This window comes from Carex rostrata, chromosome 24 (assembly GCF_964058835.1).
Source record: "Carex rostrata chromosome 24, lpCarRost1.2, whole genome shotgun sequence".
Lineage (NCBI taxonomy): Eukaryota > Viridiplantae > Streptophyta > Magnoliopsida > Poales > Cyperaceae > Carex > Carex rostrata.
This window is the reverse complement of record NC_135941.1, coordinates 4043840-4055847: the sequence shown is the minus strand read 5'-3', so window position 1 is coordinate 4055847 and position 12008 is coordinate 4043840. Positions and strand designations below refer to the sequence as shown.

Below are 12008 nucleotides of genomic sequence, written 5' to 3'. Positions count from 1 at the left end.
TTAAAACAGAAAAAAATACGGTAAGATTTTTAAGTATCTATATCTGACCGTTTATATCCCTAAATTACAATAAATATACTATATATTTTTAAATTGATTTATTAAATTGCATATATATATATATATATATATATATATAGGAGAGATCAAGTTACAACAAGTTACAACAACCATTTTCTACATTTTCAAAGTCCAAATCGTCGATCCAAACCGTTAGATGTTATCTCTACAATAAAATGTGCTTGGAGACCAAATTTTACATTTTTTGAAATTTTTTTACTATTTATTAAGATGGTTACAAAAACTAGTCAAATTCAGACCATTGAATTTTGTACCCATCTTAATAAATAGTAAAAAAATTCCAAAAAATATAAAATTTGGTCTCCAAGCACATTTTATTGTAGAGATCACATCTAACGGTTTGGATCGACGATTTGGACTTTGAAAATGTAGAAAATAGTTGTTGTAACTTGTTGTAACTCAAAAATTGTTGTAACTTGATCCCTCCTCATATATATATATACCAACGATTTATTAAACTGTATATACATATATATTTTGATAAATAATATAACACTATGATATAATTAGTGACTAGTATTTAGATAATATGATATATGTTTTGTAATCAACAAATTTATTATGACAAATATTAGATCTAATTTATAAATAAAAATAATATATTTAGATGTTAATTTTTATTAAAATGTATATTAGTAATTTATTTTAAAATTTCCGAATTATATTAATATTCGATCTGTATCCATCTGATATTCAATATGTATCCATATATGTTTAATATTCAATTTGTATTCATATCAAAAATAGAAACCTTCAAAAAAAAAAAAAATGACATAACACAACGAATTTATTCATTCAAAAATTCAAATTTAAAGCGGTATTTTTTTTGTTTTGGGATGTTATAGTTTGCGCGTTTTTTTAGAAAGATAATTCCATGATCGAGATTTTCGAATATCAATGCCAATTATTTTAAATTTATTTATTGTAATCCTATTAGTTAAAAATTAGGATAAATCTGCCAACAAGAATTTCTCTCTGGAATTTGGATTGCGGGTATCTCATCATTCAAATTGCAATTAAATGACCTCAGTTGTGGATTCTGTTTTGTTTCTTTTACCATACAGCTTTATGATCGATTGAAGGAAATTAGACCTCAGACTGGATGGCCAGCAACACCTATAATTGAAATAACTGACAAGCAAAGGACGAGTAACATGACATTGATGCAGAAAACCGGAATGCTGATTATGCAGTTTGTCATATGGAGAGAGCGCTGGGCCCGCAGCTTCATGGATACATGCATGGATATGGACGATTTGCTACCGGAAACTATGTGGAATTTAATGTTTTATGACCGAATGGTGCAAGGAGTAAGACAGGGTGCAGCGAGGGAGGAGGAATAAAATCAAGAAGATGGAAGAGGAGGTGAATATGGGGCACCCGGGGACACAAATAGGAAGCCTGGTACTATACTGGTATCACTGGTACGGACCGTTCGGTACTGGTATGCGAGGTGGAAGGGGCTATCAGCAACAGATAGAAATGGGCGGCCAGTGTAAACGGGTAATACTGGTTGAATTACTGACGCTGCCCATGACATAACAGTGGTACTGGATCAGTACCAGGAGTTACTGGTACAATAAGGGATAGGCCCAGGTGTGCTACTTCAAACCTGAAGCTGCCATTTGATTGTTTATCCGCTCTCATCTTAAATTTTTTTTTCAGTTTATTTGCTTTTTTAAATATCTGTTTTAGCTTTTTGCTTTTTGCTTTTTCACATTTTTACTTCATATTTTGAGCTCAATTGTTTTGAGCATTTTATTTACTGTATGTATTCATTAATTAAATATGGGTATGATCCTTATTTAAAAAAAAAATTATAAATGATGTGGCATGGATTAATATGCGATTTGGAATCAAAACAAAATATCTTGAACGACAATTATCACATTTTGTATTTATTATTATTTTATTCTTACAGAAATAGTTCAAAATATTTTGAAATGCTTTCTTTAGAAAAATATTTTGTATTTGATGATTATAATTTTGCATTTAAAAGTTATTGGAGAATTTGTTGTGCGACCTACATCTCTCTAGTTTATTTAAATACAAAATGACTTCTCATAGAAGAGTTACAAAAGGACAAAAGAGAAAAATGTTGTTTTTATACCCATCAAACATAAGGCGAAAAAAAAGGAAAAAAAAAAAACTAAAATCCATACAAACATAAAATCTGAGAAATTCACTTTGACAATTTTTATTGGTAAGAGATATGTAATTTTTGCAAAAATTGCAGCACCATTAGATACATGAGAGTTGTGTGTGAAATTAAGATCACAATCATTTCTTATGATATATATTAAGATTTTGATCATTTTTTACTATATCCCATGAAAACTAAATTTATATTTTTGTAGATGTTTTTAATTATTTTTTTAGATGGATAGAAAATTACTGATCAAATAATTTTCAAACTATCTAAAAAAATTCTAAAATATTTAAAATTTAGTTTATAAGTACATATTTGAAGATTATGTTAAAATTTTGAATGGCTTTTATAGACCATTAGGACTTTCAAACCTAAAATTTCAGTCTATATCACGGGTCAATATGCTCTATACATAGTACCATAGCCTCACTCTTTTGGATTTAGTGAAAAATGGGCCGGGCTTGGGCCTATATTTTGAAGAAGCTAATTTTCTAATGGCTTGTCAAAATATAATATCGCCTGTTAAATGGACAAAGTTTTGATAATTTCTGCAATCACTAGCTGTAATGATATTGCAAATTTTTCATAAAATATATATATATATGTATGTATATATATATATATATATATATATATAGAGAGAGAGAGAGAGAGAAATGGGCTACGGTGAGTTGCGAAGTAAAACAATTATTTTACTTCACGCTCATAGTTTGCGATTTTAAAGTTCAAAACGTTGATCCGAACCGTTCATCTTGTTCTCCATATTGAAATGTGCTTGGAGACCAAATTTTACATTTTTTGGAATTTTTTTACTATTTATTAAGCAATTTTGAAAGTCAAACTTAGTTATATTAAATAATAAAATATAAAATCAAACTTAGTTATATTATAGAAATATAACATCGAAATAAAATAAAAATACTTATTTTATTAAAGTGCTGTATGTTTTTCTCTTAATATTTTTATGGGAGAAAAATGTAACAACTCATTGTTTTTATTTAATTTCATAACTATCAAGAGGCTATTTTACAATAACAAATATGTAGACTGTACTTCAGGCCCTGCAAATGGAATTCGTATCCTCTGCATTAACTCAAAAGGGAATCTTTTGAGTTAATGAATCTTAGCTATCCAATCTGCTTTAAAATTCGTGTGAATTAGATTCGCACTAATATTAAAGGATCCCTATGTTATAGACAAAATTCGAATTAGCTCTATTTAAAATCAAACGGTTGAGATTTCATTAACTCAAAAGATTTCCTTTTGAGTTAATGCAGAGGATATACATTTCTGCAAATGGGCACCGTATTAGATTCGAGTGCGTATCCTCCGAGATATCTCAACTTTTGCGTGACCGACGTGTCTGGTGCCTACTTGGGGGTGATGTAGGGAGTCAGTAATATGTGTGCTTTGAGATTCGTGCAGAGCATATTTAAATGGTTGGGATTTTCCCTAAAGTCACGCAAAGTTTGAGATATCTCAGAGGATCCGAATTCGCACACATGTAAGATTGTACTTCCGGCCCTGCAAAAGTGAAATACTGTACTTTTGTAGTTCTATCTACATCTTCAATAGAATGATAATGATGAAAGGACTGCAGGGGCGGAACCAGAATTTGAATATAAGAGAGGCTAAACATTATTGTTGATTAAGGATACTGTAAAATTGTACAATTTTTCTTTGAATACTATTTTTTTTTCTTGTTTTCTGCTTGCTCTGTTAAAGATTATTTTAGACACTTTTCTTGTTTAATGTTTTCTTCTATTTTTTTTTTTTGTCAAAATATGAAGTGGTGATTAGAAAGTTTAGGGTTATTTATTCTTGAAAAAAAGGGAAGGTGTAGCTTTTCTCTCTCGAAGGTTGTCAATTAATTGGCTACAATATTTACTTCCATTTAAACCTTTCCAAGAGTAATAGCTTTCTTTTTTTCCAATACTGATGAAGGAAACCCAAGCGAGTATATGGAAATGAAAAGGCAGCCTTCCAAATTTGATTTCTAAATTTAGCATTCAAGCCCTCATAAGTTTATTGTATTATATAGGGGGGCTAATATGTTTAAAAAGAAAAATTAGGTCAAGGTTCAATGACGAGGGTTCAAATGCCTCCATGTTTTTGTGCCTCCATTATGCCTCCATCTCTCTCCATCATTTTCAAAGTTCAAACAGTCGATCCGAACCGCTCAACCTAACCTCCATACTAAAATATGTTTGAAGACCAAATTTTATATTTTTAGGAATTTTTTTACTATTTTTTTAGATAGGTACAAAAATACTGTTTTTAGATGGTTCAGATTTACTGATTTTGTACCTATCTAACAAAATAGTAAAAAAATTCCTAAAAATATAAAATTTGGTCTCCAAACATATTTTAGTATGGAGGTTAGGTTGAGCGGTTCGGATCGACTGTTTGAACTTTGAAAATGATGGAGAGAGATGGAGGCAGAAAAACATGAAAGCATTTGAACCCTCCTCAGGTTCAATATACTTGATAAATAAATTTTAAAATCATAGGGGTGGTTTAGCACCCCTAGCCAGTACTAAGATCTGCCCCTGGAAAAGAGGCATGTTTTTGTCGCCTCTCAAGCAAATGGGCACCGGTAAATGAGCCCGCATCGTCTGCATTAACTCAAAAGAGCATCTTTTGAGTTAATAGATATCGGCCGTCCGATTGTAAATGGAGCCCATCTGACGCCCGCCTAAAACATGGAGTCATCAATATTAGTGCAGAGGCACAAATCTTAAAACTAATCCGACAGTCCAGATGTATTAACTCAAAAGATTCCTTTTTGAGTTAATGCAGAGGATACGAGTTCCCGATAAATTAATATCCTTGTTTTCTAATGACTGAACAATATTGCCGCGATGGCAAGTAATACCTGGATGCATACATTCAATAAAAATAATATTGCCGCGATGGCAAGTAATTCCTCAATCTTGCTGCCGGTCAAATATCCAATTTTTGCTTTTTAACTAGTGAAGCGTTCAAGACTACTACAAAATATTTAGACTAATTTCGGCTTCTGCTTAGAAGCATTTTGTGAACCACATGTGTGCCTTTGTTAAACATTTGAAAACAGGGATCCTGTTATTATTTATTTGAAAAACTATAATAGACAACAAAAATTCATGAGGAGTACATATGGAATATCTTGCATGGAAAATATCTTTTCTCTTTCAGGGGTACACATGGAATTGCACCCAATAAAATAGAGTAACGTTTTTCATTTGCACGTTTAATCCAGGCCTTGCTTATGCTCACATTTTTTTTTTTTTTTAAATAGTGGTATTACCACCGATTTCATAGAAATCAAGCATACCTGATATGGTACTTAAAATAGGTACCAAAATCAAATATGAAAAGTCTTACAACAAATCATCAACAAACATAAAAGCATACAAGTAGAGATAGTACCACTTCAAAGCTAAAATGGAAAAATGAATACTAAGCAAAGTAAAATTCTCAAAAAACAATCATATCCTAGGAGACTAGTAATCCAATAAATCATCATCCGACATCTCGTCTCCAGACATATGATCTGGGGGGTTGCCGGCTCTAAGAGCTTGGGTGGACTCCTCTTCTTCTCCCAGTATCTGATCTGGAAGGTCTTTAACATCACATGGAAGCATTAAACTTAATTTTAAGTATGAATTGTCAGAGCTAGACTTACACCAAAAAGTAGCTAAAGAGATTATCTTAAACCCTAATGATTTAGCAGAAATGAGAGTAGTATTATCATTAAAAATAACTCTATTTCTTTCTAACCATACATTCCATAAGATAGCTCCCCTTAATAATTCTATGAGGAGTCTATCCTTTAAGGGGATGAAAACATCAAGTAACCATAAATCATCTAAAGAATTACATGTAAAGGGGAATGAATTGTATGTTGCAATCCAATTCCATATCAATCATACATATGAACAATGTATAAATAAATGGTCAGCACTTTCATGTTAGTCACAAAATACACAAGTAAGATCTCCTGCTTATGCTCACATTATCTTCAACTTTACCGTTTCTTCAAATACCTGATTGCAGTGGCATCATGGGCCCCACATCCTGTTCGTCCCAATTTTCCAATTAATTTTCTTCTCTGTCTCTCTGTATCTAATTGCTGTTGCACAAAGCGGCCACAAGCCATGTGGCCTTTGGGGTTGACCAATTTGACCAAACTGTCCCTGATGAGCAGGTTGAAAGAAGCTCTTTCTTCAACTGGTGGAACTTCGGCTTGTGTGGTGCCAATATTTTCACAGTTTCAATTTTGAATTATGTGCAAGATAATGTAGGTTGGGGTCTTGGTTTGGTAATACAATGTTTGGTCATGTTTGTTGCTGTATTATTTTCTTAGCCGGTATAAAAACATACCGGTTTTATCCTATACAGAAAGAAAGCCCCTTCACTCATGAAGTCGGCAAATCGATTATGGCATTGGTTAGAGGCCGTCAAATAAATGATATCAAGTAAAATATATTTGTCCTTTTAATTCTTATTATCTTTTTATCTGTAATTATGTTTCGTTGTTCCTTGAGAGGTATAATCTTTTTGAAACATCACCAAAAGAAATGACAGAAATGTTTTGTTAACTTAAAACTTATGATGAACATCTTCTGCACTTAAAACTTATTTTTTGTTCTTCTATTAATTATTGTAGGCAAGTAAATGAGGATGAGATCTTAGGTTCAGATTATGCAAAAGAGGGAAAGGAAATACTTGAATGATTCCAATTTGGGCCACATGCCTAGTATATGCATTAGTTTTTGCACAATGGTCAACTTTGTTCATAAAACAAGCTGCCACATTAGTCGACAGACGGATTGGATCCACATTCCAGGTACCCCCAGCTGCTCTCTCGTATCTGTGGTAGTAACGGTACCTATATATGACAGAATTATCATACCAATGGCAAGAAAAATAACAAAAACTCCCTCAGGAATTACCATGCTTCAAAGGATCGGCATTGGCCTAGTAATTTCTCTCTTATCAATGGTCACAGCAGCCCTGGTAGAAATGAAGAGGTTATAAGTTGCAAGAGACTATTGTTTGGTGGATAAACCTGATGTGCCAATACCGATGAGCCTATGGTGGATCATTCTTGCAATATATCTTGGTTGGTATTGCTGATGTGTTAACCATGGTTGGTTTGCAAGAATTCTTCTACGACCAAGTACCAGACGAGTTAAGAAATCTGGGTCTTTCACTCTACTTGAGTATTTTTGGAGTAGGGAATTATATTAGTAGTTTTATCGTGTCACAAATTGACAAAATTACCACTAAAGACGGAGATGGTTCCCCAATAATCTAAATCAGGGGTATCTTGATTATTTCTGTTGGGTTTTGGCTGGTGCTAGTGCTGTGGCATTTATTGTATATTATTTCTTTGCACAAACTTATGAGTACAAAAACAAGGATGCTCGTATATAGTTGGTTGATGGTAGTTGTGCTCAACACTTCCTGTTTTCCTACCTCTACTCATCTTTCACACAACCTGTATGCAATTACAATATGGATATCTGATCTTCACATCAAGCACAGTATTAAAAATTAAGCTATTGCATGTAGATTCTGATATACTGCAGACATGGTTTACATCAAGAGAGGCAATAAAAGCAACACACAGATTAAAAGAATCTAGTTGGATATCTTGGTTTGTATGTGTAACTTGGTTAATTTGGAAGGAGCGTAATGCAAGAATTTTTTGAGGAAAAGAAATTCCATCATGGATATTGGATACTGGCAGATTGCATTTTCAGAGAAGGTCAGCTTTGGCTGAAGTTTTGCTACATGTTTATGTCATTATGTGTATGTTAGGGGTAGTTATATTTATATTCCTAGATTGAATGGTTGTAGGTGCAGTTTAATTACTATTTGCTAAGTAGAGATTGTGCAAGGGTTTTTTGGTTCCTTTTGTAGCATTGTAAGTGCTTGTGGTTGTTTCTAATATACATTTTCTGGCAGCATCTGCCAAGAACAAAAAAAAAAAAGAAAAAGAAAGATATAACCTTCGTATAATCACCTGAAATATTGACGTTAATAATTCACGCAACATTGTAATTGTGATTGACAATCATTATAACACTACCGAGTATTAGCACAGCTTTTAAATTGTTTGTGGAAGAATAATGCATAGACCAATCATTTGTCAGTACTTAATATATATCTTCAATGAGCTGGAATGGTAGTTTCTCTGTTGACTTCCTGTTGGAGCACTTATTAGATAATGGAATTACTTCAGTAAAACAAGTTAAGACGTTACTGTACCAGAATATAAGATACCAGTGATTCAGTGAAGCACTGGCATTTGGTTCCCGCGTTGGTATAAAAGGAATGTATGAAATTAGAATTACGCAAAGTTTAGAATCTGTTTGTTCCTTTATTATACCATTATTCTGTGTCTGTGACTCTGTGTGAGCTTTGGAGCATCGCCACTGTTAATTAGATTTGTAAAGGCAGTAGTAAGTCGCAGTGCCAGAAAAACTTGTAATAATAAAAAAAAAAAGGGTAGGCCTTATGTTCCATTCAAAAAAACAATTAGGTCGTACATCGCCTGTCAATAAAAATGTGGGGCTACATTTCAGTTGTTTTTAAATAATTTGTTTAGTAGTTGGTACTGCACGGTGGCCCAGAAGTCTTGTTGCTTCAGTGGAGATTTACTTGCCACAGTTGAAAGAGATTATTCAACCACAGCGACAATTATACTCCAACAAGAATATAGAATACTAAAATGGAGGTATCATATTTAAGATCTATAAATATTTTTGCTTTGGCTTGGCATAGCGACACAAGCACTTGATAAACAGTATTTTCAGTAGTTCCATTAACGCAAGATTCTCTTATAAATGCACTAATCAAAACTGCGATTTCTGATTTTAACCTAAAAAATTACAAAATACACAACGGGCAGTGAACACAGTACACAAACCACAAGCTGTACAAACAAATAATAAACACAAATTGAATTATATCGAGCATAACCAATCAACCAACTAATCAGTTTCGGCAATAAAATCAGGGAGGTGACCTTGGCAGATGTACTGATCGCATGTAGAAGCAGATCCCCACCCTCTGCGCAGCCGCAAGATATCCTCAGTAAATGTGGACCCTGCTGACCCCACAAACACCTTAGCCAATGCACATATTGTCTTATCCAGCATGGCCTCCACTTGAGCATCCCCACCTATGTGATTCCTATACATCAATGCATCCCATTTCTCTGCACTATGGTGCTCTGGCCTTCTGATCAGCGGGACCTCCTCACCATTCAACTTCACTAACTTTTGAAGAAGGGAGGTCTCGCTGTCAGCAGCATCTGTAGAGAGGTATATGATGGGAGAACCGGCTTCCTCCACGACTCTTTTCACACAGTCAGCCGCTTGAGGAATTGGGAAGAAGCAACTTTCTTTCTTCACATTACAGAATTTGAGAAAGCCGTGACGCCTAAAGTGCAGAGCGACAAAATTACCCCCCAAGAAGGTCTGAATGAACCGCTGAGCTGTGAGCACAATTAAGCGACTGGGCTGGATGACAGTCTGACAGCTGTGTTTGAGCGGGCCCCCCGGCTGCATGACCCACTCCTCTTCCACATCAGCATAAAACAGGTCCCCAACCGCAATTACCTCTTCATTGCTCGAGAATTTCGGCATTATGTCATCAACAAATCTCTTCTTTGGCTCCTTCAATTTTGCATCTTCTGGCCACACTGCCTCTATTTTACTCCCTATAGAAACCCCAGCATTCTTCAACCTCTTCACATGCTCCTCGTCTAGGAAGCATGGTGGAGAAGCTATGTAACAAACAAACTTATTTATGTGAATTTTCCCTTTTCTCTCCTGCTCATACTCTTCAAAGGTCATGACAACCTTTCGGCCGAAACATTTGTTAATATGTTCTATGTCTAATACGTGACTGTATTCGTAATCCACTTTGGGGCTTGGCAGTATTAGAATTCTATCAAGTAATGCAGCAAAGAACATATGTTTCTCCAAGCATATCAGGTGGTTAGACATCTGACCAGAGAGGCAAATTGCAAACAAAAATCGATCTTTCTTTGGTTTCCATTCAATTGTTCTCCTATCAGTCTGTTTTTCGGTCTTTTTGCAAATTTCAGTACCATAATTTGGAAAATCAAATTCAGGCCCCAAATTGTTGGCCAACTCTGAGAAGTTTCCTATGCCGTGAGCAGAGAGGAGCACGTCATGGATTTCTCGATTAATCCTCATTTGATCAAGCAATGCCGATTTAATTTCAGCCAAAGAAACATCAGACAGATTCGCCCTCTGAGTTGGAGGAGGGGTGGGGGAGAGATCCGACCCGTTAATTTTAGATCCAAGACCCGCATCAGGAAGCAGCGTGCTGTTCCACAAGCGCGTGAGAGCCAATTGCTGGTTTCTAAGGAGGAACAAGGCTCGGAGCTCCGCTTCGCGCATCCGATCTGACCTGGCAATGGGCCCAGCAGGGATAACAGACGAGAAGGCGCGCCTGATATCTAGGGAGAAGAAGAGAAGAATGAGCACGAGAGGAAGGCATACCGCTAAAAGTAGGCAGCGCTTGCTGGGGAAGGCGACGCTGCGGCTGATGCGCGCGGCGGTGGTGCGACCGATCTCGAAAACAGAGGGTCCAGTTGAGGGGTTGAATGGAGGAGGAGGCTTGGTCTCGTTTTGGACTATCAGTGTCTGGTGGGGATCTTCTTCGTCGTCGGAAGAGGTGGAGAGGTGAGAAGGTGACGGCGGATCTCTAGCCATTACGTAAGGAAAGGACGGTTCAGATTTTTAGAGGAAGCGGGAGTGATTAGTAGGCATCAGGCTTCAACTCGAATGTAGAGATGGGAGATCCTGATAGCTACTATCCGGCTTTCAAAAAAAAAGAATGTAGAGATGGGAGAAAACCAGAGAAAGATGCAGTGAGCACTAAGCACCGACAGCATTTTCGTAAAGATTGTATTGGAAGGTTCTCCTCGGGTAGTTGACTTGTCGACACATGGTTGGTAACTTGGTAGGGATGCTTTAGGTAAGATTAATTCGATGTTTAATAGAGGTTATTTACAGGGTTATTAATTATCATCCGACGATCTAAAAAGTGCCACGTAGGCAGCCCTTTGTAAAGCACGGCCCATGGGACGTATGATTTAGGGGCAAATTTTTTTTTTTTTTCCTTGCAATGAGCTACGTTCTCACATATCAAATTTTAAAATTTTAAAATTAATTTAGTGTAAAATAAAGCACTAAAATAATAATAATAAATAAATGCATTAAAATTAATTCCTATGATATAGGGGCAATATTTTTTTTCTTGCAATGAGCTACATTTTTACATATCAAATTTTTAATTTTTTAAATTAATTTAGTACAAAGTAAACACTAAAAGTCTAAAACAATGACAAAAAATAAACACATTAAAATTAATTTATAAAGTATATTTTTTCGACCGCTTAACTTTATGCTAAATTAATTCAAAAAAAATACAAAATTTGATCTGTAAATGTACCACTTGTGCACAATTAGATCGATTTTAACGATTTAATTGCTTAACTCAAGAACACCCGAGTACTATTTGTGTAATTTAACTGGGTCAGTGTTAGTCGCATACTCGCATCAGGCTGCCCATAGCCCAGGGTCTTTCATTTATCGGAACTAGCTAGGTACCATGAGCCCACTATTCTAACTCTGATTTCTCAAGTGTTTAGATTTCAGTTTCATTAGTATGCAGCTTTTCTCAGTAAGCAGTTTAAGACTCTGAGAGAAGATCAATACAAAGCTTGATTCATGTAACAAGTAAAAAGAAC

General features: G+C 35.0%; 1 protein-coding gene and 1 pseudogene across 1 annotated transcript; one reads left to right on the top strand and one right to left on the bottom strand.

Annotated features, from left to right (window-relative positions):
- Positions 1-1434: 1434 nt before the first annotated feature.
- Positions 1435-7651, top strand: LOC144575279 (protein NRT1/ PTR FAMILY 5.10 pseudogene; annotated as a pseudogene).
- Positions 7652-9016: 1365 nt separating this feature from the next.
- Positions 9017-11180, bottom strand: LOC144575616 (O-fucosyltransferase 36-like). Its single transcript, XM_078325822.1, has 2 exons — positions 11113-11180; positions 9017-11058 (listed from the first exon to the last, which is right to left on the bottom strand). Exon 2 carries the CDS (start codon positions 10966-10968, stop codon positions 9214-9216), a length of 1755 nt encoding a protein of 584 aa, XP_078181948.1. The 5' UTR covers positions 10969-11058; positions 11113-11180; the 3' UTR covers positions 9017-9213.
- Between the last annotated feature and the right edge of the window lie 828 nt (positions 11181-12008).

Coding starts and splice junctions, on each gene's coding strand:
- LOC144575616 (XM_078325822.1), bottom strand. CDS start 10,968: ATGGCTAGAGATCCGCCGTCACCTTCTCACCTCTCCACCTCTTCCGAC.